The sequence below is a fragment of the Hibiscus syriacus genome, unplaced genomic scaffold (assembly GCF_006381635.1).
Source record: "Hibiscus syriacus cultivar Baekdansim isolate YM2019G1 unplaced genomic scaffold, ASM638163v2 tig00015967_pilon, whole genome shotgun sequence".
In the NCBI taxonomy this organism is placed as follows: Eukaryota; Viridiplantae; Streptophyta; class Magnoliopsida; order Malvales; family Malvaceae; genus Hibiscus; species Hibiscus syriacus.
In genome coordinates, this window is record NW_024062378.1 from 13,614 (window position 1) to 41,061 (window position 27,448).

A 27,448-nucleotide genomic window follows, 5' to 3' on the forward strand; every position below is an offset into this window, starting at 1 on the left:
ATTCAAATATCTTGAAATTTGTATCTTCTCATTACAGCCCTACCTTTTATATGAGTTTCATTGTGGATTTGGTTGACATATCCAGAGAATTTAATGTTCTGGGTTAATATATTGATGAAATCGGGGATGGAATGACAGCAGATGCTCATGGCAGAGTGAATATTAGTTCACTGTCCTGTTTTTAGTTTGATGTTCGGCATATGAATGGTGTTTCGATTTGATTTGCAGGCATGTTTCTATATGCATACAATTGTGAAAAATGTCATGGTTGATTGACAACAAATTCTTATTTCAAATTTTTATGTTGAAATTATTTATTTATTTATTTTTACACATTATTAAAACTAAAACTTTCATTTGAAATATTAAAAAAATAACATATTAAGATGATTAACTTGCTTTCCACGGCAATGACTTGGTAACAGCATGCAAAGACTTTAAATCAGAAAAGACATGGCTCTTTTTTCTGGAGATGACCAGACCAGAGTTTCCCAATTCAGTTGGGGCCACATTTTTAACGCTACACTTCAACTTGAGACTAAGTCTTCCATATTAGGCCTTCCCTTTTGTGCCCTGTATTTGTGGTTGGTGCCCCATAATTGTTCGTATTTCTTATTCAAATTATGACTTAAAGTATGCCCTGCTTGAATCCATATTATTTAAAGACATTGAACTAACACTAAAGCATTAAACTCAGCTGTTTCAGGTATTAATAAATTTTGATAAGTTTAATTATATGTTTGAGGTGAAATTCCATCAAGTATTGAAAACCTTATTTATCTTGTCGAGATTGACATTTCTAATAACAAATTCTCAGTAAAGATGTGATTGAAATGAATAATCAAAACTATTTGTGATTTTCATAAGTAGTAAAAAATAGGGTAAACTACTAAAATGACCACTTAACTATGGGGTTGGTGTCGATATGACCATCATACTTTCAATTTTGGTAATATGACCACATAACTATTTAAGTGGTTTCAATCAAGCCACCTACCTTTAACATGTAACCGAAGTGTTGACATGACAGTTAACAAAATTGATATAATTACACATTTGATCCTCAATACTTATTCATTCAATCTTGGACATTCTACTTCCAACCCAGAGAACCCAGGATCAATCCTCCCCAAACGTATATCATCTCTAATTTATTTTCTATCCAATCAGATGGTGACACATGTCACCTCCTGATTTAAAGATTAAATTTATTAAATTAAATTAAAATCAAGACCGAATTGATTAAATGTATAAGTATTGAGTGTCAAATATGTAATTATACAAATTTTGTTAATTGCCACATCAATATTTCCATTAAATGTTAATGGCATGTGGCTTGATTGAAATCACTTAAATAGTTATGTGGTCATATTGACAAAATTAAAAGTATGGTGGTCATATCGAAACCAATCTTATAATTAAGTGGTCAAAGAAATTAAAGGTATACTAGAAATATTAATAAGTTTATTCAAATGCAAAGAGTTAGAATATGCATATTTGGTTAATAATCATTTGGAAGGGATTGTGCCATTAGAAATTTCAAATTTGACTTTACTCAAATATTTCTCCATTGAGTATAACAACTTCGCAGGTAAGCTAAATGACCCGTCCTGCTTTACTAATATGCTCAAATATAAAAGAGTTATTTACCGTTGCACTCATCAAGATATAACATAGTTATATTATCTAACTATTTTGATAAATTTATTTTATGTTTCAGGTAAAATTCCACCGATTATCGGAAACATAACTTCTCTCTAGGTCATTATTTTTTCCAATAACAACTTAACAAGTATAATATCTTGTTTTCTTGTGACATTTTATGTTTCAAATAACCTTGAAACCCCTAGTTCTAACTCTATTCCAATTTTTGCGAATTCCTTCCTCAATATGCAATTTGGATTCCCTTATGATTCTCTTCTTTTCTAACAAGAGTTTGGTTGGAACAATTCCGGAGTGCATTGGAAACTTAAGTTCTACTCTTTTACAGATTGAGCTACAATGGAATAGTTTTCATGGTAAAATACCAGAAAATTTTTATAAAGGTTGCACGTTACAAAGTTTACGAATCAACAACAACCAAGTTGAAGGGTCGCTACCACGATCTTTGGGTAGTTGTAGAGATTTGAAGCTTCTCGATGTTGGAAACAACTATTTAAATGGAATTTCCCCAAGTGGTTAGAAAATTTGGAGCAACTACAAGTCCTTATCTTGAGATCCAAAAGGTTTTATGGTCAGATGGATAACTTAGGAGTTACAACTTCCTTCACTCATTTACGTGTCATTGACCTTTCTAATAATAACTTCACTGACTGTTTACCTGTGAATTTTTTTGAAAATTTACATGACATTAGCCAAGGGTATGCAGGCAAAGTTAAACCAGAGTACATGACATATCCATCAGTTGAAGGACAGGTGTATTATGCTCAAGATATATCTTTTGCAGCAAAAGGGTTGGAGACAAAGTTTGAGAAGCTATTAACCATTTGGATGGCAATAGACTTCTCAAATAACCAATTCATGGGAGAAATTCTTAAAACAATTGGTGAGCTTCATTCACTTGTTGTGCTAAACCTGTCTCATAACTGTTTAACAGGTTCTATCCCATTATCATTTGGTGATTTGTCAGAACTTGAATCATTAGATCTGTCATCAAACAAGCTCCATGGAAGAATTCCAACAGAGTTGAAAAATCTTGGGTTCTTAGCAGTGTTGAACCTTTCTCAGAATAATCTTGTGGGGTTCATTCCTCGAGGCAAACAATTTGATACTTTCACAAATGATTCCTACATAGGAAACCTGGGTTTACGTGGATTGCCATTATCAAAAAGTTGTGATAATTAAAAGGGAACTCCAACCAAATTTGATAGAGATGATGATGATGGAATGAACTGGAAATTTTCAATATTGATGGGGTATGGATGTGGGTTGGTACTGGGACTGAGTACGGGATACATTGTACTCGCAACTGGAAGACCATGGTGGTTTATTAAGATCTACGAGAGAGTTCGACAAAGTTTTGCAAAAAAAATAAAGAAGAGAACTCTTTGACAGATTTTTGTTGCAAAACAAGCAGCGGAGAGAGCAGAAAATCTCATTGAATGGTCGTGTGCTTTGAGTTTCTATTACCTTCGGAAAAATGAAGATGATGTGTTGATGACGTGGGTGTGAAATATGATACTGACAATGATGAATATGTTTGATTCCCATTGTCAGTAAAAATAAAAATTTACATAAAATAAGATTCCCTTTAAACTCAAAGTTTTCCCATGCATTCAACTTGATATGTAACACCCCAATTTAGGGGCTAAATTTAAGAAATTATAAAGTGGTGGATTTAATTGGTATTTTGAAAGAAACAGTGGATTAAATTGTAAAATTTCAAAGTTGGCAGACCATTTTAAGAAGTGCAGGACGTTCAGTGGCTAAACTCATGATTTGACCATTTTTCTTTAGGAGTTAATATAACCCCAATTTTCCGTGCATTTTCTGCAGAAAATGCTCATAATTCCTCTCCCGGTCACCAACTTTCAACTCCGATCTACTCGTCGTCCTACCTCCGATCGACGAGTCGAAACCACCATCGTGTTCGTTATCGAGCGAGGAACAAAACCCCTCAAACCTTTCGTCATGAATCGTCGTCGTTCGTCGTTAATTTCAGTCGGAAGTATCGTCGGTAATAACCCGATTTCAGTTGGTTTTTCATCAATTCACGACGATCCGAGCATCCGTTTACGACACATCCCGCACCATCGTGTTCCTTGTTCCGTTCCGAGTCTACCGGTGTCATCCTTGGTCTCCGTCGACGGCGGCGCGTGAGGAGGTGAAACGGTCAAAGTTTACGATTTGTTAAAATCGAGCTATCCGCCGTTCAAAATTGTGAACCGAGTTTTGTAAGTATCTCGAAATCGCTCAAAATAATTTTTAGGAATTTTTCCGGGAATTTAACACTGTTCATGCACCCCCACGCGTCGCCACTGCGCGTGGGGAAGGAAAAAGTGATCGGTTTGACCAGTTTTAGAACTGTTTTTACTGGTTTGACCGGTCACAACCCGACCTGTTAACCCTACCCGACCCGATCCGTTGACCGTTGACCACTGTTCACCAAAACCTTGACTGGCTTTGACCGGGCATTAAACGACTTTAACTTTGACCGAGTATACCTATCCTGACATTTTTCGACGTTCCAAATCTGATTCTGCAGTCCGTTTTTCAAAATTCAGACTCGAAGGCCTCGAAATTGCCAGTCAAACCCGTTGACTTTGATTTTGACCAAAAATTCCAAATTTCTGAAAAGTCATATTTTATGCTTTCGAAGTCCTGAATCCGAATCCGAATTCCGTTTCGCCAAATTCGAACGCGGTAAGCTGTTTTTCACTGATTTATCACCTGATTCAATCCATTTATCGTAATTAAGTTCCGTTTTTTATGTAATTTCTGTTTATATGTATCTGAGGAACTATTGGAAGTTGATTCAAGATCAAAGGCGTGTGAATGGAATTTTTATGTGAATGGAATTTTTATGGTCGATCAGTATTGCACGAAAATCGAGGTAATACTTTACTACCTCTTTATGCTTTATGGAACATGTTGATATTGGTAAATCCATGAATAGGATAATGTTGATCACTTTTGTGGAGTTGAATAATTTATACACTCGATATGAATGTGGTAGAAATTCTGTAACTGAATACAGATCGAATGTCTAATATAAGAGATTGAGGATTTGTTAGAATTAAATTTCAAGTTCTGTGTTTGGTAGTAAAGAAATTAACCTGGATCTGTATTTTATAATTTATATCAACAAAGGCTAAATATTAAAGGTACTCGGATGAGAAATTATAAGAATATTCTGATAGGGTAAAATTACGAAAATACCCTTATATTGTAGGATGACAAGAATTATCCCTCGAAGTTGGTTAATAACTCTAAAAAGACATATTGATCCGATATAACTACTGATGTGCATAAGAAATGTAGTTTACTTGGAAATTATGGATAACCGGTTTTTAACCCCAAGAGGATTTATGGAAGATACTAGAAGTCTGTTAAGGAATCATTTCAAGATCAGAGAAGGTTCGAGAAAATAATTAATTATAGGATCTCAAAATTATATTATTTTTGTTAAGAGTTAATACCGAAATTATCTGGTTAAGAAATTATGAAAATGCCCTTGAGAGGTAAAATAGTTTGAGTTGACCCTGAATGAGAAAGTACTTTGAGGATTCGTACTTAACTCGATTAAGTACGGATTTAATTGTTAAAATCATGTTTTTGTACAGAAAATTCCTGATAACCTGTTTGTAACTTCTGAGAATACAACGACCTGAAAATTCATAGTTAAGAATAAATTATCGAGTGTGTTCTTGTGTCAGAATTGTTTGAAATGTCTGGAATAAATGATAAGTGGAATTAAATAATAAGACAGAATGGAAAGAAAGGATTGAAATACACCGGATCTGTAAAATGACCAGAATACCCTTGTAATAGAAATGACCCAAGAATATCACCAAGCTCATGAATGATTAGATATCCTCGAGCTCTGTAATGAATGGAATAAAACTAAATGCCAAAATGACCAAAATACCCTTATGGCCTATACTAAGTAAATGTCTTGGATTAATTAAGGAATCCAAATAAGCATAGGTATTGGATTACCTTTAAAAGTAATGGAACACAATTTAAGTGAATAGATCAACCCTAAAGCTATGTCAATACCTGAATGACATAGATATTACTTGAATGCGTGTTCGTCTTCTCAAGTTTGGCTTGATGATAATTTTGGAAATATTCAACTCAGCTCAACTCTAGATCGCATTCAATACTAAGAATTTGACGTTTGTTCGATAAATCAACTACGAAGACCAAATTGAATGGATCGAAAGTACAATATGTATCTGAAATTAGGAACGTTTGAATTACTCTGGAAAATCCCGAAGTAACTGAATGGACTTGAATGCTAAATGAACTAAGTAACCTCAATGACTGAGGATTAAGTAAGTGATTAGGATAAGTCTGGAAATTCAGATGAACTTATATGATGTATCATCCCTATGGATTATGAACCACAAATCAAGTACGTCAGCATTTCACGGTATCGTGGAAGCGTGAAAAGGGAATAAAAACCATTAGAGTATTTGTTCGTCTCCTTAAGATATATTCAGTGATGACTCAAAAGTTGATTTAGGGACAATAATTGTTGGTATTAAAGAGTGAATACCTGGTAGGACAACGAATGGACAGATCAACATGCATTAGTTTTGGGAGTTGTTAAACTTAAGTTATTTTAATAATCCGATAAATCGACGCCGACTGTAAATGTCCTAAATCTTCATTTCTTCCTTATCAGCTCAAGTTATAATCTGAATAACTGATGATTCCGTTAGTTATTGAACTATTTCTATAGTGATTCTAAATACCGGCATTCTATCGGTAAACTGATGATCCGTGTTTCTCTGCCTTAGAAGATTATCCAGTCCCTCTAAATAATATCCATAAACTCTGGTGTGTTCCCTACTTATATGAATATTTTATCTGATTTCTTATTTGAATTCTGTTTTGACATCTGTTCTGATTCCTAACCTGGATTCTGTTCTATATCTTATCTGAATTATGTTTTGATTTCTGATATCTCCGTTTGCCGACAGAGAAATGTTTTATCTGGGGGTTTATTGTTGGAGGAAGAATTTCCGCAGGTTCCTCGGCTTTGTGCTCAGGGCCTTATATGATGTGTTGGGTTGGGTGTATGGTTTTGGGAAACCTACACATTTATGATGTGAACGGATAGGGGTATATATATATATATATTTTAAAAGATCTGTATCTTTGTACTGATTTTACGGGAACACACTAGAAAACCTATTCTGATCTCCTGAACCTAGACATCTGAAATATTTCCATATGAAATAAATACTATTTGTTACTACCTGCGATATCAATGGACCTCAGCTCAACATAAAGATCTATAAATATCTGAACCAATAAGGAAAAATATATATTTATATGTATCTGCACGTTCATCAGCATCATCTGGTAGTTCTGTATTACTGAGCTTTCCAAAGCTCACTCTATTACTCACCTTTTCAGGTTAAAAGAATTGTACCAGTGCATCTATCGACTTCAGTAAGGGAGTTCTTCCGGCGTTGTTGCAGAGTATGATACATGTGATTAGGGGGCATGTAATTGTATTTTGTTTTATATATGAGTCTGAAAATCTGTTTTATTTTTAAATAGTAACAAATGATTTTTATTAATTTACATGTTCTGATAAAAAGTTTTAAATTTTCCACTATTTTTACAGTGGGTCGCTCCTGTGGCCTAAATGTGACACCCCGGATCGGATCGGGTTACCCTTATCGGTCTGTGGGGGTTACATGATCATTGTTTTTCATAATTTCCTCTCGATTATGGCTCCCAAAAAAAAGCAAATTACGCCCAAATTCACTGATATTTTCAAAGTTCACCTTTTAAACTCAAAGTTTTCCCCTGCCTCCAACTTGGTCCTTAATTTCCATAATTCCCTTGTAATTTAGACTTTATATTTTGAGAAAATAACTTGAGTGATCGAAAATGCCTTATAATATACGATTTTAATCAACTTTTTTTGGATTTGCGAAAATAACCAACGAATTCGCAACGCGATTTCAAATTCGCAACACAAACTCCAATTTCGCAACACAGTTTCCAAATTCGCAACGCAAATTTGAAATTCACAACACAGAATTTGAAATTCGCAACACAAATTTGAATTTTTGCAACGCAAATTTGAATTTTCGCAAACGAATTTCTTTTTAATCACAAGTCCAACACATGTCCCAAAGTTAATGTTTTCGTTGGGACCTATGTCTATTTTCGCAAAGCGAATTTCTATTTTCGCAAGCTCATCTCTTTTCCTGGCCACATGAGATGCGTGTCCATGGCCACATGAGAACTTGCGTAGTTCGGCTTTCAACTCTTGTGAGAATTGCCTGGCTTTGGCCACTGCTTCGACCTTTAGTTCTTGTGAAAACTGTCTAAATATATTGGATGAGCTCCGCTTGATGCTCGGTGATCGCGAAGTGGATGTCGGAGTATCAGAACCTTTATCGAAGTTAATGGCGGTGGCCGGCTCGATGCTTCGGAGGATGATGGTATCATTGTCTTGGAGATCGATGGTGACCTCGACGAACTCCTCGGCGGACATGTACTCAGTCCCCGGTGTTGTTGTGGAACTGTGTGTAGTTTTGGCGGGAACGGTGTCTGATGACCATCGCCTCCCGTGCGTCGATAAAGAACCGTCTCTTATTAAGCCAACAACTACTTGTTGTACCTGCTTAAACTTGAATTTATATGAAATAAAGTTAAATAAAAAAAAGTTAAAATAAAATAGAGTCAAAGGAAACGCGGAGGAATCTGATGGAAAAGACAACAACACGGAGAGGAGAGCATCTCTACGATAAAAACTAAAACAAGAGATAGCTTGCAAAAATAGAAAATCGCTTTGCGAAAATTTAAGTTCGCATTGCGAAAATAAACATAGGTCCCAACGAAAACCTTAACTTTGGGACGTGTTGGAATTGTGATTAAAAAGAAATTTGCGTTACGAAAATTCAAATTCGCGTTGCAAATTTTAAATTTTGTATAGCGAATTCCAAATTTTATGTTGCGAATTCTAAATTCACGTTACGAATTTGAAAGCTGTGTTACAAAATTGGAATTCGTGTTACGAATTTGAAATCACATTGCGAATTCGTTGGTTATTTTCGCAAATACAAAAAAGTTAGTTAAATCGTATATTATAAAACATTTTCGATCACTCAAATTATTTTCTCTAGATTTTAATACTTCTTGTAGACACCCGTTTTGTCCGGAATATAATTATTATTATTATATTATTAATATTATTAATACTGTTTATTTTTATTTATTGCAAGCTTTACAAATCCAAGCTCAATTGGGCCCGAACTACAAAAAGAATTAATTATAGCATGACCCAGTTTAAAGCCCAAGCACCAGAACCGAGCAGCAGCCCGGCCAAGCACCACGCCCGAGCAACTCATATCCTGAAGCAGCCGAACCTTCGAACCACGGAGCAACCGCATCGTCATTGCATATGTCAACATGCAACAACAAAATCAGACCAAATCAATTCTGAATCCACCGAGTATTTTTTAATAACACTAAATCTTGAAATTTTGGTGTTGACATCTACCCTGCCACTACTCAAAAATAGTGGAAAACCCACTACACCACTCAAAAACACCACTCAAAAAGATCACTACATGCAACAATAAAAAGGGCGGAAAACACGAACGAAAAGGGGGAGGCTATCGGTAAAAAAAAAACAGTAACAACAAAAGCAATTCTTCACAGCACAATAGGGAGGGATTTCATGAAGAAAAGTAAGGGTCTCGGTTTTCAGCAGGGAACAAAGGGGGAAAATAATTTGTAAAGAGAAGTTTCGGTGATGCTATTCGAAAAAAAAAGTGTACAAAGGTCTTTTCCTCCCTTTCGAATGAATGAAATAGCTCCCTCTTTTCAACGAGCCAAGGCAATACAAAACCAAATCTAATTCATACAAGGTTTTCCCATCATTATTACTTACAGTTGCTTTTTTATTTATTTATTTTGTTTTAATAGCTTTCAAAAATAAATGCGAAAATCAAACTAAAATTTGAGAGGGATTGGGAATTACCTGGGTTGTGCGAACGTGTATGGGGTCTTGTTGAGTCCCCTTTATCGCCTTTCTGGTTCCATTATTGAAGAAGAGAAGTTAAAGTTTAAACAAAAAAAAATTCAAATCGAAACAAAGTGAGGAGGGGTGAAGGTTCGTTTACCTGGGTTAATATTCAATCTTCGATCGCTTGAAGGTAACCACCACGGTGGTAGTCGGAGATGGAGGTAGCCATCGAAGCTTGGTGGCCGTAATAGAGAGTTCTAGAACTCTCGGTTTGAGAAGGGGAAGGGGGGTTTGAGTGAGTCTTAGGTGTATTATAGACTTACCTTGTTGATGTGGTAGGTAGTCGTAGTGAGAAGTAGCCACCGGAGAAGCTGCTTGTGCCGTGGGTCGAAGCCCTTAGGGCTCTCCATCGAAGAAGAAAATGAGGAAGGAGTAGAGAAGAGGAACGGCAACATAGAATGGGTTTAGTTTCGTAGGTGATACTAGGATAGCCTTATGTGTTGTTAGGTCAAATTTAGAATATTAATTATAATCCCAAAACGGTGTAGCTTAGGAGACTTAGGGTTGTTTGATTAGGAACGGTTTATTTGGTCTTTAGGTCCTTCAATATTTGTTTATAATTCCTTTTAATCCTTAAACCGAATGTTTTTACATTTAATTTAGTCTCTTTATTTCATGCACATTTAATTTTAGTCCTAAGTGTCATGGTATTTAGTTTTTGCTGTTTAGACATCGGATGTTGCACTTTGGTTTTGGGCATGTTGGGTTTATTATAATTTTAGTCCATTCTATTAACCATAGTTCTATTTTAGTTTTAGTATTTAAAGTGGTATATTAGTTTTTTTACCTCGATTATTATGCTTTTTGTAGTTAAGAGGGTAATTTTCTATTTATTATTATTCAACCCTTGTTTTGACAAGTATGATTAGTTTGTAAATTTACAAGTGTTATGTTTACGTTTTTTAAGTCCTGTTTATATATCATTTTTAATATGCATGTATATATAGTTTGTTAATATTAGTTAAAATATATTTATTTAATCCTTGATTGTAAATGCTATTTTATATTATATTTTTAAGTGTTTGTTTTTTTTAAATGATTACTTTTTTAATTAAGTTTCACATGATAGCCTCACGTGACCCATATTACATAATTGGATTAAGGATAATACATTTTTAATTTAAATTATTTTAAGTGAGTTGTCTTAACTTATTAGATATCCGCTTTTGACGATCTTAAATTAGAAGCGTATCCCGTTAGTGACACCTAAAAATTGATTCATCACATTAAAATTTGGGAACGAAAGAAAATGAAATATTTGGTTATTTAAATTTTTTGAGAAAAGGTAGTTAGAACTTATCTAAGATCTTGTCTCAATATCTTTAAATAATCGAATATTCTTTATCTTCTTTTAAGGCTTTAATTTTGGTTAAATCTATTTTAGTGCTTTTGAATATTATATTTCATTGTAAAACTCATATCTTGTTGTTTTAAGGGATCATAAGTCAAATTAAATTCGAATTTGTAAATTTCATTGCAAGAACATTAATTAATCGACTAGGTATCGATTTAGGGCGCTGTAGGGGTGCTAATTCTTCCCCACGCGTAACGGACTCCCTAACTCATTTTTGGTAACGCAGACCTCTATTTGTTGTTTTAATTAAAATTAATTTTTATTTAAAATAACAAAAACGTTTTGGGGTGCCCAATCACACCCTAATCAAAGATTGGTGGCGACTCCTCGAATCATACATTTTTATTCAAAAGGAATCCTAAATTTTTCAAAACGAGAGGTTTTTTATCACATTACTTTTTAATTAAAAATTAATCATAAAGAGAATAAATAAAAAAATGATATGATTTTTAAAATCTCACTCTTAAAAAAAAAAGACCATTTCGACACTTCTCAACTTAGTTCCTTATAACTTACGTAAATTCATATAATAGTTCTGAATTTATGAAAATTATGATTTTGGTCCTCAAATACACTAGATAAAATTTAGTCCCAGGCTTGAGCTATAAGAGAATAAAGTGCACAGTGATTAAGGTTCTACTGCTCACTGTAGGGGTGCTAAAAGAATCAAAAGTAATTGACCCGTGGACTCGCGGGTCCTTTATTTTTGGCGAGTCATAAAATTGTCTTTAACGTTTCCATTTTTTTTCTTTTATTTAAATTAAAAATTTTATTTTTAATTTCAAAATTATTTCACCCGAACGTTTTAAATTTCTATTTTTTTCAAATTATTTGGCCTTAACACTTAAATTATTTCTTTTAATCTTAAATTATTTTAAATTTAGTTGTAATTTTATTATTTTATTTTATTTTTTGTATTTTAAATTTTATTTTTGGATTATATAATTTAGATTTATAAATTTTATGTTTATATTATTATGTATTATAAAATTCTAAGTTTTATATTATTTTTATGTGGATTTTTTTAAAATAATATAAAATTTAAAAATAAAATAAATATTAATTAGGCATCGGTGATTCAAAAATGCGAGTATCCAAGTTTTGACCTGCGGGTACTTGCCTCTAATGGGGGAATGTCTCAGGAAAGGCGGGTTAATATACGGCTAATATACAGCATTACCGGATACATTAAAATGTATTTAATAAATTCGGTTTAGCGGTACCTATTATGTTGACAACTAATAATGTTTTAGGTAGAAAATATGAAAAACTATTAAAAAATTTGGTAACCGGTAAACTTTGGTTATCGGTAAGTATCTATCATTTTTATAAAAGTGTCCATACTTTTAACATATCAAGTAAATTTTACCGGTTTTGTCATAATGAATCTGGTTTTGTCATATTTTTACCTGTTATATTGTAAATTATCTATCCTTTTTATAAAAGTGTCCATACTTATTTCACTGTGAAAATATATTTATTATTATCTTTAGTTAATATTGTTAAATTTAAAATCTAAATAATATTTTATAAAATATCAAAACAATCAAATAATTTTTTGTGTAAATGAAATTATTAAATTAATATTGTAGGTGGAAAACATGAAACACTATTAAAAAAATTGAAACATAAATTACATAACTTTCAAAAAAGTATATATCATTTTTATAAAAGTGTCCATACTTATTTCACTGTTGAAAACATATTTATTATTATATTTGGTTAATATTGTTAAATTTAAATTCTAAATAATATTTTATAAAATATCAAAACAATCAAATAAAATTTGTGTAAATTAAATTATTAAATTAATATTGTAGGTGGAAAACATGAAACACTATTAAATAAATTGAAACATAAATTACATAACTTTAAAAGCAGTTTTAAATCCTAAAAAGTGTCGATACTTTTAAAAAATATATCGATCCAAAACGATATACCAGGTAAAATATGATAAAACCGGTAACAAAATGATAAAACCGGTAAATTTAAAAGTGTCGATACGTTATATAGGATCGACACTTTGTGAATTTAAAAGAGAAGCAGTTATAGCGCCTATAATGTGTCGATACTTTAAAAAAATATATCGATCCACAACGATATAACAGGTAAAAATATGATAAAACCGGTATCAAAATGATAAAACCGGTAAAATGATACCGGATATATTGAAAGTGTCGATACTTTTGTAAGTACGTGTAATAAATTATCGACACTTTCAAAGAAATAGGTAATTATCCTTTCGAAAGTATCGACACCTGACATAAAAGTATCGACACTTTTATATTTGTATCGATTAAATATAAATAACATATCCGATGAAAATATAAAGGTCATAGCTAAATATCCTATGAAAAAAGATAGAACGGACGAGTTTTTGAAATCGAAGAGTAATTGTTGCTGCATTTCAGAAGGCGTTTCTAAAGCGAAGTTTGTTTGTTTGTTGCTGCAGTCGAATCGAAAAGTATGTTGTCGAAACCCTAATTTTTTATTATTACAGTAATCGCGATAGGGTTTTTTATGTGTTGTTTGGGGTTTTGGAGTAAGGAAGCATTTGAGACCGATTGCAGGTAGAAATAGATATTCAAGGAAAAATATAAATGTCGATACTTTTATTAAATATTATAGGTAGAAAATGATATTATAGGTTGTATAAATGTGCCGACACATTTTGGTGTGGCCATTCAAATTCTTTTGAAGAAAACCGTTTTACCACAAGAGTAGTTATCTATATTTGTATATTGAATAAAGTGTATGTAACGAAATAATTTGATTTGCGTAAACTGATATATGAAGGAAAAATGGAGTCAATGGGTTGGAAAATTGTTGGTGGAGCAGATGACTTTGAAATTGAGGCCGAGACTCGAAAGCAACCAAAGGGTGGATATATGTACTTCTAGTAAGTATCAATGTCCTTTTTTTATTATTGTTGAAATGGTAATTGGATTAAAGTATCGATAAACTTTAAATTGATTACAAATTTTAAATGTTAACAGTATGGCCGAATGCAAAAGGATGAAGGGAGATGGCACACAGAGCGGTTCGGTATGTAAAATGAAATTGACATTGAGTAGTATTAGTATTTAGTGTTAATGTATTGATTAAGAAACGTTTATGTTTAATATTAGGTGAAAAAAGATGTGAGGTCCAAATGGAATTCAATGAGTGATGCTGAAAAGGAACCTTACATCACACAGTCAAGGAATGATAGTAAAGAGTACAAAGAACGGAGGAAAGCACATGAAAATAAGGTATTCATTAAACTTGTAAATACGTTGATACAAAATATATAAGAACTATAACATTATATATTGTTAAAAAATGTAGGAAGTGTCGATAAGATGCAGCATTAAAAGGGTGAATTTATTAATTAAACACCTTAAGGAGAAGGATCAGTTGAATGTGCTGGGAGAAATAGGTTTGGATCGTTGATCGGAGTAAGGGATCGACCTATTCGGAGGGAATTGTGTCGATCCTTGATGGCACAATTTGACGTCAGTCAATGTATGGCTAAGTATGGTGATTATTCATTCCCTCTGGGGGTATCGACTGCTGCAGCCGTATTGGGGGTACAAAACAAAGGCAAAAGTGTTATAGAAGTCTGTAGGAGTAAGAACTGGAAAGCACTTGCCTCCAAATATGGTTTGAATCATAAGGTGACATATGCTGAAGTTGAAGAGGATATCAAAAGTGGATCTTACTGGGGGGATGAGCTGAAGGCCCGAGTTCTATTGTACCTTGTCGGGATATTTCTTTGTCCAACGGGTGATACGTCAACGAACAAGGAATATATGAAGCTCATTTGCGATGAAGGCTTGAAGGGTGAATTCAATTGGGCTGAATATATCCATTCGAGATTGATTGAATCAATAATCACCTTTAAAAAGGGCTGCCAGAGATACCTCAAAGGGTGCATAGCAATCTTAGAGGTAAATGAGTTGAATCACTTTTTTGTGTTTTTATATAAAAATATAAATTTTATTATAAATGCAGGTTGCACTGTTCGATTTTGGTCGGGCTGTGAGGCAGTGCCGGCTTATGAAAGAACCGGAGTGGCACGCATCCGTGCATGGGGGAAGGAAGAGGTGGTTAGAGTGATGGTGAAGTTGAAGTTGGATAGAGGGAAGAAGCAAGAAATGGTAATAAATGTAATTAAATAATATTAAGAATATAATCAATGTCTTAATATTGTAATTTAATTTTGAAGGTTATTGGCAAGGATGTAGAGGAGGCAGTGGAGGCAGAGGAGAAGAAAGGAGGGATGGTTGTATTGGGGGATGACGGTGAGTGGGACGACGGTGAAGCAAAACAGAGTAACTTCGACATTTTGATGTCTGAATTGGCTGATATCAAAAAAATCCAATTTGAAATCATGCAAAGACAATCAAGAGTCGAAGAGAAACTTGATCAAGTCGTAGAGAAACTCGAGAGAGTCGAAGATACACTCGAGAGGCATAAGGGGGTAGTGGAAGGAAAAATAGATGGAGTGGTGAAAGAAGTAGAGGTGTTGAGGGGTGAAGTGGTGAAAGAAGTTGGGGTGTTAAGGGGTGATATTAAGATGGTGACGGGAGAAAAATTTGAGGGAGTGGTGAAGGAGGTTGTGGATTTGAGGAGTGAACTTACGGGGGTGAAGGGGGTGGTTGATAAATACTCGGATGAAGGAGCTCAATTGAAGGGTGAAATAAAAGAGATGAAGAGCTATGTAGAAAAAAAGTACGATGAACTGAAAAAATATGAAGAAGAAAAGAGGGAGGAGGAAGAAGAAGAGATGGAAGAAATGAGGAGGAAGGAAGTCGATGTCATTTATACACCGGAGAGTGTTATAGCAGCAGTTTTGGATTCGGAATGTCCTGCACCCCAGAAGAAGAAGCAGAAGGTAAGTTTAATAAAAGAATACTTAATTTGATTTTTATTATATTGTTGTGACAAAAATTTGTATGCAAAATTGTAGGTTGAAAAAGCGGATATTCCAAGCGGAATTGATGACATCGAAGCTGCAATTTGTGATTATTTATGGAATAGCGAGTTAGAATCGGGGTAAGTGAAATATATTGTTTTGTGAGTGATATTTAAATATTTCATGACAACATATTAATCCTAATGATTCATACAGATATTCTGTAATCTCAATGGGAAATCAATTCGCTACTGTATACGACGTTGCAACGTTGAAGCCTACGGAATGGGTTGGCGGTGTGGTAAGTAGAAAGTAGAAAATGTTAAAACTTATTGAATATGTTCTGATTGTGTAATTAATTTTGTTAGGTTATCAATTTGCTCGCCTGGACCATATGCTACGATTCTCAAAAGTCACTCCGGAGGATTGGCTACCTTCCATACCTCTTAGTGGTGAGTTAAATTAATAAATATTGAAAAGTAGTGTTATAGACGGTAAATTAATAATGTTTGTTGCGTAATTACAGCAACAGGCGTTGGAAGCCAACAACAAAGAAAGTGTTGAGAGTATTTCTACCTTCTGGGGTGTCATATTGGATAACTATGTGAAATTCACCGACTGTGAGAAGGTAAGACACCATACCAATTGCAAATGATGTTTTCGGATATAGAATGTTGAATTTTGTCAAATTGGGTGTGAAATTTGTTGCAGATCATGATCACAATAAACTACCATAATTCACATTGGTATCTGTTGGTGTTGGATATGGTAGATCATGTTGTAACAATATATGATAGTATGTTTACAACTGAAGCAGCTAAACAGAGAGTGAAGGATGCTAAGAGATTGGTATGTATGTTAGTTAGTTTGTGGGTACATTATTTGAACATTGTTATATATAAATTTGTTGTGTAAGTATGTTTTGGTTTGATTATATTGTATGTATATTTTCATTCAGTTGAGATGGGTTATGTATAACAAAATAATCTATCTCGCATGTGAGTACTTTATTCCAACCATGTGACAAGTGTGACAACTCCATCAACTCACAACTCAGCTTTGAACTCAATCAATATTGTCTTTTAGCTTGATGGTTCATAAAGCATGTTACTTGAACAGTATGAATCAATTATGCAATTTTCATGTTCAATTTAACACTGCATTTCAAATTCATTTCATATGTAATTGGAGTTTGAATTTAAATTTCAATTTGAGTTTGAATTTCAATATATATTTCGGCTCCACTATAAATATTAGCCCAAGCCAATATGCATGTTATCATTGATTATTCCTAATTTCCATTGTTTTTTTTCCAACGTATAAACGCGAGGGAAATCCCGACCATTTTATTTTTTGGTCAACTTTAAAGCGTCAGAAACGTTTCGGGCGTATGATCTGGGTGGTATACAAGAAATGTAACAAATAGCAACTAAAATCATAAGTTGAGTACCACCCAAATCATAAGTCTGAAATACTTCCGATGCTCATCAAAATCCAAAGCTCATATGGTGCCAAGCAAAAGGAAATCAAAATCCAAATCTCATATGATGCCAAGCAAAAGGAAATCAAAATCTACAACTTGAGTTTGAACATTGATATGATATGTTCAGTTGTTATCATGTTGGGATTTTCTCGTTTTTGATTGCTTGGATAGTTGTTCTCTTGCTTCTTCAAGTGTTCTTAAGGTTATCCTTTGAGTGAGTTTTAAGATATTAATTTAGTAATTATAGGCGTCTAATGATTTATTTTTTACGTTACGATATATATTATTATTAAATTAAAAATTCTAAATAATATTTTATAAAATATCAAAACAATCAAATAATTTTTTGTGTAAATGAAATTATTAAATTAATATTGTAGGTGGAAAACATGAAACACTGTTAAAAAAATTGAAACATAAATTACATAACTTTTAAAAAAAAGTATCGATCATTTTTATAAAAAGTATGGACACTTTCAATATAATAGGTAAACATATGATGTAATAGGTAGCGCTTATATAATGTAATAGGTATCGTTTATATAATGTAATAGGTAGTGGTTATATTGTAAAGTGTCTATCCTTTTTATAAAAGTGTCCATACTTTTTTCACTGTAGAAAACATTAATTTAAGGTTATCTTTTGAGTGAGTTTTAAGATATTAATTTAGTAATTATAGGCGTCTAATGATTTATTTTTTTCGTTACGATATATATTATTATTAAATTAAAAATTCTAAATATTATTTTATAAAATATCAAAACAATCAAATAATTTTTTGTGCAAATGAAATTATTAAATTAATATTGTAGGTGGAAAACATGAAACACTATTAAAAAAATTGAAACATAAATTACATAACTTTAAAAGAAGTATCGATCCTTTTTATAAAAAGTATGGACACTTTCAATATAATATAATGTAATAGGTAAATTTGCAATGCTCACTGTGGAAAACATTAATTTAAGGTTATCTTTTGAGTGAGTTTTAAGATATTAATTTAGTAATTATAGGCGTCTAATGATTTATTTTTTTCGTTACGATATATATTATTATTAAATTAAAAATTCTAAATATTATTTTATAAAATATCAAAACAATCAAATAATTTTTTGTGCAAATGAAATTATTAAATTAATATTGTAGGTGGAAAACATGAAACACTATTAAAAAATTGAAACATAAATTACATAACTTTAAAAGAAGTATCGATCCTTTTTATAAAAAGTATGGACACTTTCAATATAATATAATGTAATAGGTAAATTTGCAATGCTCACTGTGGAAAACATTAATTTAAGGTTATCTTTTGAGTGAGTTTTAAGATATTAATTTAGTAATTATAGGCGTCTAATGATTTATTTTTTACGTTACGATATATATTATTATTAAATTAAAAATTCTAAATAATATTTTATAAAATATCAAAACAATCAAATAATTTTTTGTGCAAATGAAATTATTAAATTAATATTGTAGGTAGAAAACATGAAACACTATTAAAAAAATTGAAACATAAATTACATAACTTTAAAAGAAATATCGATCCTTTTTATAAAAAGTATGGACACTTTCAATATAATATAATGTAATAGGTAAATTTGCAATGCTATCGGTATAAATATACCGGTTTACTTATAAAATAGGTAAATATAAGCGCTACCTATTACATTATATAAGCGCTACCTAGTATGTTATTGTACTTTATAATATTTCCGGTTAAATAATATAACATAACCGGTCTAATTTTTAACCGGTCACTTGTTTAATCGGTCACGCCGTATATTAACCGTTTTTTAGGCGCCGCACCGCAAACCCTCTAATGGGTAGAGCTTTTGTGACTCGAAAGTCTCCGGTATTAAAAAAATGCGGCTACTTGGATTTGAATACCTGATGCGCAGCATATCTAATTTTGGAACAGAACCAATCAGATTGAAGGAGAAACACAGTTCCAAAATCTCCTTTAAAATTATAGTTCTAACAAAATTGGATTTCTATATTTATTAAATTCGATGTTAAATTGTATAAGAAAGATTTCTCATCCACAGTGCTGACAACAACATCTTAATTAATTGATACATAAGCAAGCATGATATTAAATAGGGATAGAAATATATATATTTTGAAATAAATGCCAAAGACCTTAACTTAAAATAACCATATTATTTAAAGAAGAAAAAGAAGTTTGTGATCCCTAGCTGCTGCTCAGTCAATGTATTAGCAAGTTGCAACGACCTTGACTTACACAATTCGTCCAAAACAATTTAATACAAAGTCCCAATTCTATGCTTTTATCAAAGAATAGTCAGCTCCCGTGTTCAGCATTCCAACTTCAAATCATTTTTTTTAATAAATCCACAAATTCTATTTAAATATAGAATAACAAGTAACTAAAAAATTATTTTTTGAAATACATTTTTTCTCGGTAAATATAATTAAAAACGAGAATCATATAGGCCTAACCTTGATTGAGAGCCTCTTTGAAAATCTCTCTAAACCTAAATGGGGAAAAAGAGTGCTACTCAATCATACAACTAGTTGGTCTAGTGGGATGAGATACTAGATTTCTTAAGTAAGGTCAATGGTTCAAACTCTGACGTTTGCGAATGGAGCAAACTAGGTTGGGAGGGTCGCCCCTACCTATCCAATACCCGATATGGATTAGTTGATCAAAAAATCAGATACCAATAAATAATTAAAAAAATCAGCTTCATGAATTGACATCTTTTCATCTAGATGTAATTTCGTCCTTCTTATAACGTTATTATAAGAAGCTTGTTATATACACCTAAAATTAAAGGAAAATATACCAACAACTAGTTGGTCTAGTGGGATGAAGCACTAAATTCTTTAAGTAAGGTCAAGAGTTTAAACCCAGACGTTTACGAATAGAGCAAATTGGGTTGGGAGAGTCGCTCTTACCTCTGCAGTACTCAATAAATAAATATTATTAAAAGTATTATTAATAAATATATTTTAAGGAATTTTTATAATATTATTAGACTATTATATTAATATTAAATACATAAAAAAAAGTATTCACTATTAATAATTCAATAATATTATTTTTTAAGAAATTAATAAATAATATAACTTTTATTAATAATTTATTATATATTATTAAAATAAGAATATAATAGTATCATATATTATTATAATATAATTGAGTATATTATTGTAATAATATTATTATTATATTATATTATTAAAAATATTAATAAATATATTTTAAATATGTTAATAATTAATATTTTTATTAAAATGATACTAACATATCATATTAATATTAAATTTATAAAATAATATTATTTTGAGTATTTATGCTTTGAAGTGAAAAGTTTGGAAAATGATTTAAGGAAAATTAAACCGCAAGTCATTTTCCAGAAAATGCAAAGAAAATTATGTTGACCAGGAAAATGTTTTACATTGACCAATCTATTTTCCTCAAACCAAACACTGAAAAGTGAGGAAAACGTTTTTCGGAAAAAGTTTTACATGAAATAAACAGACTATAAATCTTGCATTATAGTCCTTCCTTTCTGTGGTTAAATCCATATTATTTAAAAACATTGAATAAGAATAGAGAAGCATTAAACTCATCTGTTTCTCTCTCTTTTTTATTTGCATTATGGCAACAACTCCCTTCCTCCATCCTCTTATGTTTTTGTTGCTATTTGCAACCTTTAGTGCTACTTTGTCTGTCAACATCACCACTGATCAATCCGCCCTTTTAGCCTTAAAATCTCATATAAGTCATGATCCACACAACCTTTTAGCAACCAACTGGTCTACTTCTACCTCTGTTTGCAATTAAAAAATTATTTTTTGAAATAATGTTTTTCTCTCTCTCGGCGAATATAATTAAAAGCGAGAATCATATAGGCCTAACCCTGATCAATCCCAAGAGTGTTACTCAACAATAGAAGAAGGAAAGAAACACAAGAACAAATTGAAACAATGTTATTATAAGAAGCTTGTTATATACCCCTAAAATTAAAGAAAAGTCTACCAACAACTAGTTGGTCTAGTGGGATAAGGTACTAGATTTCTTAAGTAAGGTCAAGAGTTCAAAATCTAGCGTTTGCGAATGAAACAAACTAGGTTGGGAGGGTCGCCCCTACCTATCCAGTATCCTATCTGGATCAGTCGATCAAAAGATCTGATACCAATGATTAATTAAAAAAATCAGCTTCATGAATTGACATCTTTTCATATGGATGTAATTTCTTCCTTCTTATAACGTTATTATAAGAAGCTTGTTATATACACCTAAAATTAAAGAAAAGTCTACCAACAACCAGTTGGTCTAGTGGGATGAAGCACTAAATTCCTTAAATAAGGTCAAGAGTTTAAACTTTGACGTTTGTGAATGGAGTAAATTGAATTAGTTGATCAATAGATTGGATACCAGTGATTAATTCAAAAAAATTTAAAGAAAGGTGTTTTCATCTAGATGTATATTTCTATCAGATAGGTGCCAATCAAACTCTAAATCAACAAAGTTAACATTTTCCAATCGAGTTTAGGCCACAATTTTTAGTCCTACTCTTTGACTTGAGACTAAGTCTTGCATTTTAGTCCTTCCTTTCGGTGACTAAATCCATATTATTTAAAGACGTTGAACTAAGAATAGAGAAGCATTAAACTTAGCTGCTTCTCTCTTTTTTATTTGCATTATGGCAACAACTCCCTTCCTCCCTCCTCTTATGTTTTTGCTGCTATTTGCAACCTTTAGTGCTACTTTGTCTGCCAACATCACCACTGATCAATCCTCCCTTTTAGCCTTAAAATCTCATATATGTCATGATCCACAAAACCCTTTAGCAACCAACTGGTCCACTTCTACCTCTGTTTGCAATTGGATAGGTGTCACTTGTGGATCCAGACACCACAAAGTCATTGCTCTGAATTTATCAAGTATGGATCTCACAGGCACCATCCCACCTCAATTGGGAAATATATCTTTCCTTGCCTCCCTCAACATTAGTCATAATAGTTTCCATGGCTCTTTACCGACTAAGTTAAGTTATTTGCATAGGCTGAAATATTTGAACTTTGGTAACAATAGTTTCAGTGGAGAAATCCCATCATGGTTTGGTAACTTTGCTCAACTTCAAGGCTTGTTAATTTATGACAACAACTTCACTGGTGTTATCTCATCCATTATTGGTAATTTGTCAAAACTGGAAAAGTTGAGCTTGTTTAACAACAATCTCAAAGGGCAAATCCCTATGACTATGGGAAACCTTTCAAATTTGAAATGGTTGTACCTGTATAATAATTATCTTTCAGGTTCATACTTTTCTCAATCTTGAATTTATTTTCACTAGTAAAAAGTTTATTTTATAACTAACATTGCATTGCTACGTCTATATGGTGTGTGCACATTGTCAATAACTAACAACTTCTCTTGCTAACAAAGAAATTATTGCTCAATTAGAAAACTATTAAAATTCTTTGACAAATTTAATTATATGTTTCAGGTGAAATTTTATCTGTTATTGAAAACCTTATTTCTCTTGAAGAGATTGACCTTTCTTTTAACAACTTCTCAGGTAAATATGTGATTAAATTGAATAATTAAAACTATTTGGAGTTTTCATAAGTAGTAAAAAATTAAATAATTTTTGTTTTATATTTGAAAAAATAGAGAAGAAATGAAAAAACATGCCTATAATGCGCAACAAAGACATTAAGAGTCTGTTAGAAGAATATTTTTTTTGACAGGTTTAATTATATGTTTCAGGTGAAATTTCATCCGTTATTGGAAATCTTACTTCTCTTGATAATATTAACCTTGTTTATAACAACTTCAAAGGTATAATATCATATTTCTTCTTTTTCTTTTTACAGTTCTTTCTTTTACTCAGCAGAAAAAAAAGGTTAATCATTCATAAAAAAATGTCATAACAGCAAAATTTGAAAAACAAACTATTTAATTTGAAAAGCAAACCTTCCAATGAAGAACTCAATAAAGAAATGGTTTTCCATTACAAATATTTTTTCGCCATCGACAGCCTCTATGAGAGGGAAGTATAATGATAGAAATCGGAAATTTGACCATGTTCTAATCTTTGCTTCTTGGTTTGTAGTAAATCTTTAATTTTTAAAATATTTATATATATGTAAATTATACAAATGATCCTCCGATTATATAGTGTTATTTTGTTGAGTCCTTTGACCGTTAAAAGTAATAAAATAGTATGTCAATTATAGGATATTATTTTGTTGAGTCCCTTGACTATTAAAAGTCACAAAATGATTACCTGACTATTCATATGTTCAAAACCCGTCCTTTTTCGTTAAAAGATTGTCGGCAATATGAACTGGATGTTCACTTGTTGACTGAGATATGCTATTCATTTGAGATTGTGGGATCAGATTTTATCATATCATAGTCAACAGATTAACGTCCAACTCAAACTGATGTCAATTTTTTAATAGAAAAGGAAGAGTTTAGAACATACGAATAGTCGGGTGACCACTTTGTAACTTTTAATAGTTGGGGGACTCAACAAAGCAATGCCCTATAGTCAAGGGATGATTTCGTAACTTTTAATAATCGAGGGACTCAATAAAGCAATATCCAATAATCGGAAAGATTTTTTGTGTACTTTACCCTTATTTAAATTGAGCCAATTTAAATAAGAGAGAAAAAAAGAACGGCATGATTAATGGTTCGATTAACTCGCATGTTGAAATAAGTCTATCTATTAGTCATCTAAACGATATTTTTCAAAAGATTGGGTCCAAATGATATGAAATAATACGTTAAGGTTGAATTCAACTTTGATTAAACATTTATTGTGTTATTAAGGTTGAATTCAACTTGCACTAGACCCCTTAAGCAATGTCAGGGGTTCGAATATTGGCGTTTATGAATAGAGCAAGTTGGGCTGGGAGGATCACCCTCGTCTATGCAGTATTTGATTTAGATTAGTCGATTAATAGATCGAATACCAGTGATTATACCAAAAACAAGGAGTCTTTTTCATTATGCCAAAAAATTGAGTTTTGGTTATTTATTGTGCAGGTTATATTCCTTCCTCAATCTTCAAAATTTCTTCCTTGCAAGTTATTTCATTGGGGTTCAACAATCACTTTAGTTATCTCTCATCCAATATGTTTGATTATCTTCCTCGATTAAGTTATCTTGATCTGGAAAGTTGTCAACTTTATGGAGAAATTCCAATTAGTTTATTCAAATGCAAAGAGTTGAAGTTTTTGTTTTTGGACTACAATTATTTGAGGGGACTGTGCCATTAGAAATCTCAAATTTAACTTCACTCAAATATCTCTCCATGGAACAAAATAATTTCTCAGGTAAGCTAAATGACTCATCATGCTATAATAATATGTTTAAATATAAAAGAGTTACTTATCAGTAAACTCGTCTATGCTTAAACTTTTTGTAATTTATTTCACCATTGATTAAATTATTTATTTATTTTTTTGAAAGGAGATTTTGTATGATTCATATAATTGATACATACAAAACAAAACATCGATAGGGGTCTCGTTAAAAAATCTCCTTAAATCTAGATGAAGAAAAAAGAGTGCACCAAATCGATGTATGATATAATTAATTCATATAATTGATCAAATTATTTGCCATTGGTATGATAATTACACCATCAAACAATTTCACATAGTTACACTCATCAAATTATTTATTATTAAACTCAGGTGAAATTCCATCAGTTATTGAAAACGTGACTTCCCTAGAAGAGCTTGATCTTTATGACGATAACTTAATAGGTATAAATATCATTTTCCTTATCTTTTTGTTATTACTTTATTATACGTTAGTATTAATTAATTTTGTATTTTTTTTCTTTCATTTGGTGTGTCTTTTTACATCCAAACATAAATAATTTAAATATCAAAATCAATGGTAAATTACAAATTTGGTAACTAAACTTTACTCTTTCTTCTATTTCACTAATTGTACTTTAAATCTTTTCAATTTCCTCACTGAACTTAATATATTAGGTTTTTTTTGTCACTCATTTGTTTTCTCACCAACGACGTTATAAATGGGTTGTTATATAGATGCAAGATGACGTCGTTTTTGAGATTTTTTTTAAAACGACGTCGTTTTAATGTCAAAGTGGCCAAAAAAAACTCAATGTGTTAACCTCAGTAAAGAAATTGAAAACTTTTAAAGTTCAGTGAGCAAAATAGGAGAGAGAGTAAAGTTCAGAGATGAAATTTGTAATTTACTCTAAAATCGAATAAATCCCCCCCCCCCCCCCCCCCCCAAATTCTAAGGATTAAATATTATCTGAGTTATTGTACATCAAAAGAAACTATCAAAATCTTTTCAACATCAACTTTTTTTTTTCTATTTCCTTGGAAACTATTTTGTCCAAAATTTACTAATTTGTTGAATATCACGTGGTATCCAAGTGAATTTTTCAAAAATATGTTTGTCGATTCCTTAACAAAAATGGTGATTCAGACTCCCTAAAATGCATTAATTAAGATAAAAATATAACTTGTTTCAAGAGTTAAAGATAGTAATTAAGTAGTAATCGAGATAAAGAGTCGTTCTCATTCATCTGAAAAAAGGCATGATGTTTGAAGTAAATTAACCATATCATGTCCATTGGCTATACGCATTATGCATGTTTTGCATCAGAAACATTATTTATTTGTTTCAAAGATGATTCAAACTCCTAATTCTAACTCTATTCTAAATTTTCTGCAAGGCCAAATTCCTTCCTCATTATGCAATCTGAGTTCCTTTAAGTTTCTCTTTTTATCCAATAATATTTTAGATGGAGAAATTCCAGACTGCATTGGAAACATGAGTTATTCTCTTTCACACATTGGCCTATGGAAGAACAATTTACATGGTAAAATACCAGAAAATTTTGTTAAAGGTTGCGCTCTACAAAGTTTTCGAATCAACAACAATCAAGTTGAAGGGTCACTACCACGATCTTTGAGTAATTATAAAGATTTGAAGCTTCTCAATGTTGGAAACAACTATTTAAATGACACTTTTCCGAATTGGTTAGTAAATTTGGGTCAGCTACAAGTGCTTATCTTGAGATCGAACAGATTCTATGGTGAAGTGGATAGCTATGATGCTACTTTCACTCCTTTGCATATCATCGATGTTTCTGGCAATAACTTGAGTGGCTATCTACCTACCAAACTTTTGGAAAATCTGCATGCCATTAGAGAAGGGTATGAAAAGAAAGTTGAACGAAAGTACATGGCAGATGCATTGACTCTTGCAACGGTGCAATATTCATTCGACTTATCTTTTACAGCAAAAGGGTTGAAAATTGACTTTCAGTCACTATTAACCAGCTGGATGGTAATTGACTTTTAGAATAATCAGTTCCACGGAGAGATTCCTAAAACACTTGGTGAGCTTCACTCACTTATTGTCCTAAACTTCTCTCACAATAGTTTAACAGGTCTTATCCCGCCATCCTTAGGTGATTTGTCTGAGCTTGAGTCATTAGATCTCTCATCAAACAAGCTCCATGGAAGAATTCCAACAGAGTTAAAAGATCTTGGATTCTTAGGGGTGTTAAACCTTTCTCAGAATAATCTCGAGGGACCTATTCCTAAAGGCAAACAATTTGATACTTTCACTAATGATTCCTATATAGGAAACATGGGTTTGTGCGGGTCGCCGTTATCCAGAAGCTGTGATAATGATGAGGCTCCAGCAAAATTTGATCCGGATGGCAACCATGATGATGAATTGAATTGGAAATTTTCTATATTGATGGGTTATGGATGTGGGTTGGTGTTGGGAATCAGCGTGGGATATATCGTATTCACAACCGGAAAACCATGGTGGTTCATTAGGATCTTCAAGAGAGTTCGACAAAGATTAGAAAAAAGGTAGAGAAGCCAACTCTTAGGTGGTTTTTTGTTGCAAAACAAGCTGTGAACATGGCAGAAAACTTGATTGCTTCGTGGTAGACGAACCTTTTTCCTTAACTGTTTTATATCTGTTATGCCTTGTAGTTC

The 27,448-nt window shown here is 32.1% G+C and overlaps 1 protein-coding gene across 2 annotated transcripts; it reads left to right on the forward strand.

Moving 5' to 3' along the window:
• Nucleotides 1–1,745: 1,745 nt before the first annotated feature.
• Nucleotides 1,746–27,112, forward strand: LOC120208159 (receptor-like protein 43). Of its 2 annotated transcripts, none has more exons than XR_005524273.1 (2): nt 1,746–1,792; nt 26,164–27,112. XR_005524273.1 is itself a non-coding variant. In XM_039207502.1 (2 exons), the coding sequence occupies exons 1-2, from the start codon at nt 22,129–22,131 to the stop codon at nt 26,793–26,795; spliced, it is 1,248 nt and encodes a 415-aa protein (XP_039063433.1). In that variant the 5' UTR covers nt 22,080–22,128; the 3' UTR covers nt 26,796–27,112. The 2 variants fall into 2 exon arrangements, 1 of the variants encoding a protein (XP_039063433.1); XM_039207502.1 differs by lacking the exon at nt 1,746–1,792 and adding an exon at nt 22,080–22,744.
• Nucleotides 27,113–27,448: the final 336 nt, after the last annotated feature.

Excerpts from the sequence above, each read along its gene's own strand:
- LOC120208159 (XM_039207502.1), top strand. The coding sequence starts at position 22,129 with ATGGCAACAACTCCCTTCCTCCCTCCTCTTATGTTTTTGCTGCTATTT. Across the intron at positions 22,745-26,163 it reads GTATAATAATTATCTTTCAG|GCCAAATTCCTTCCTCATTA; the intron begins GTTCATACTTTT and ends ATTTTCTGCAAG.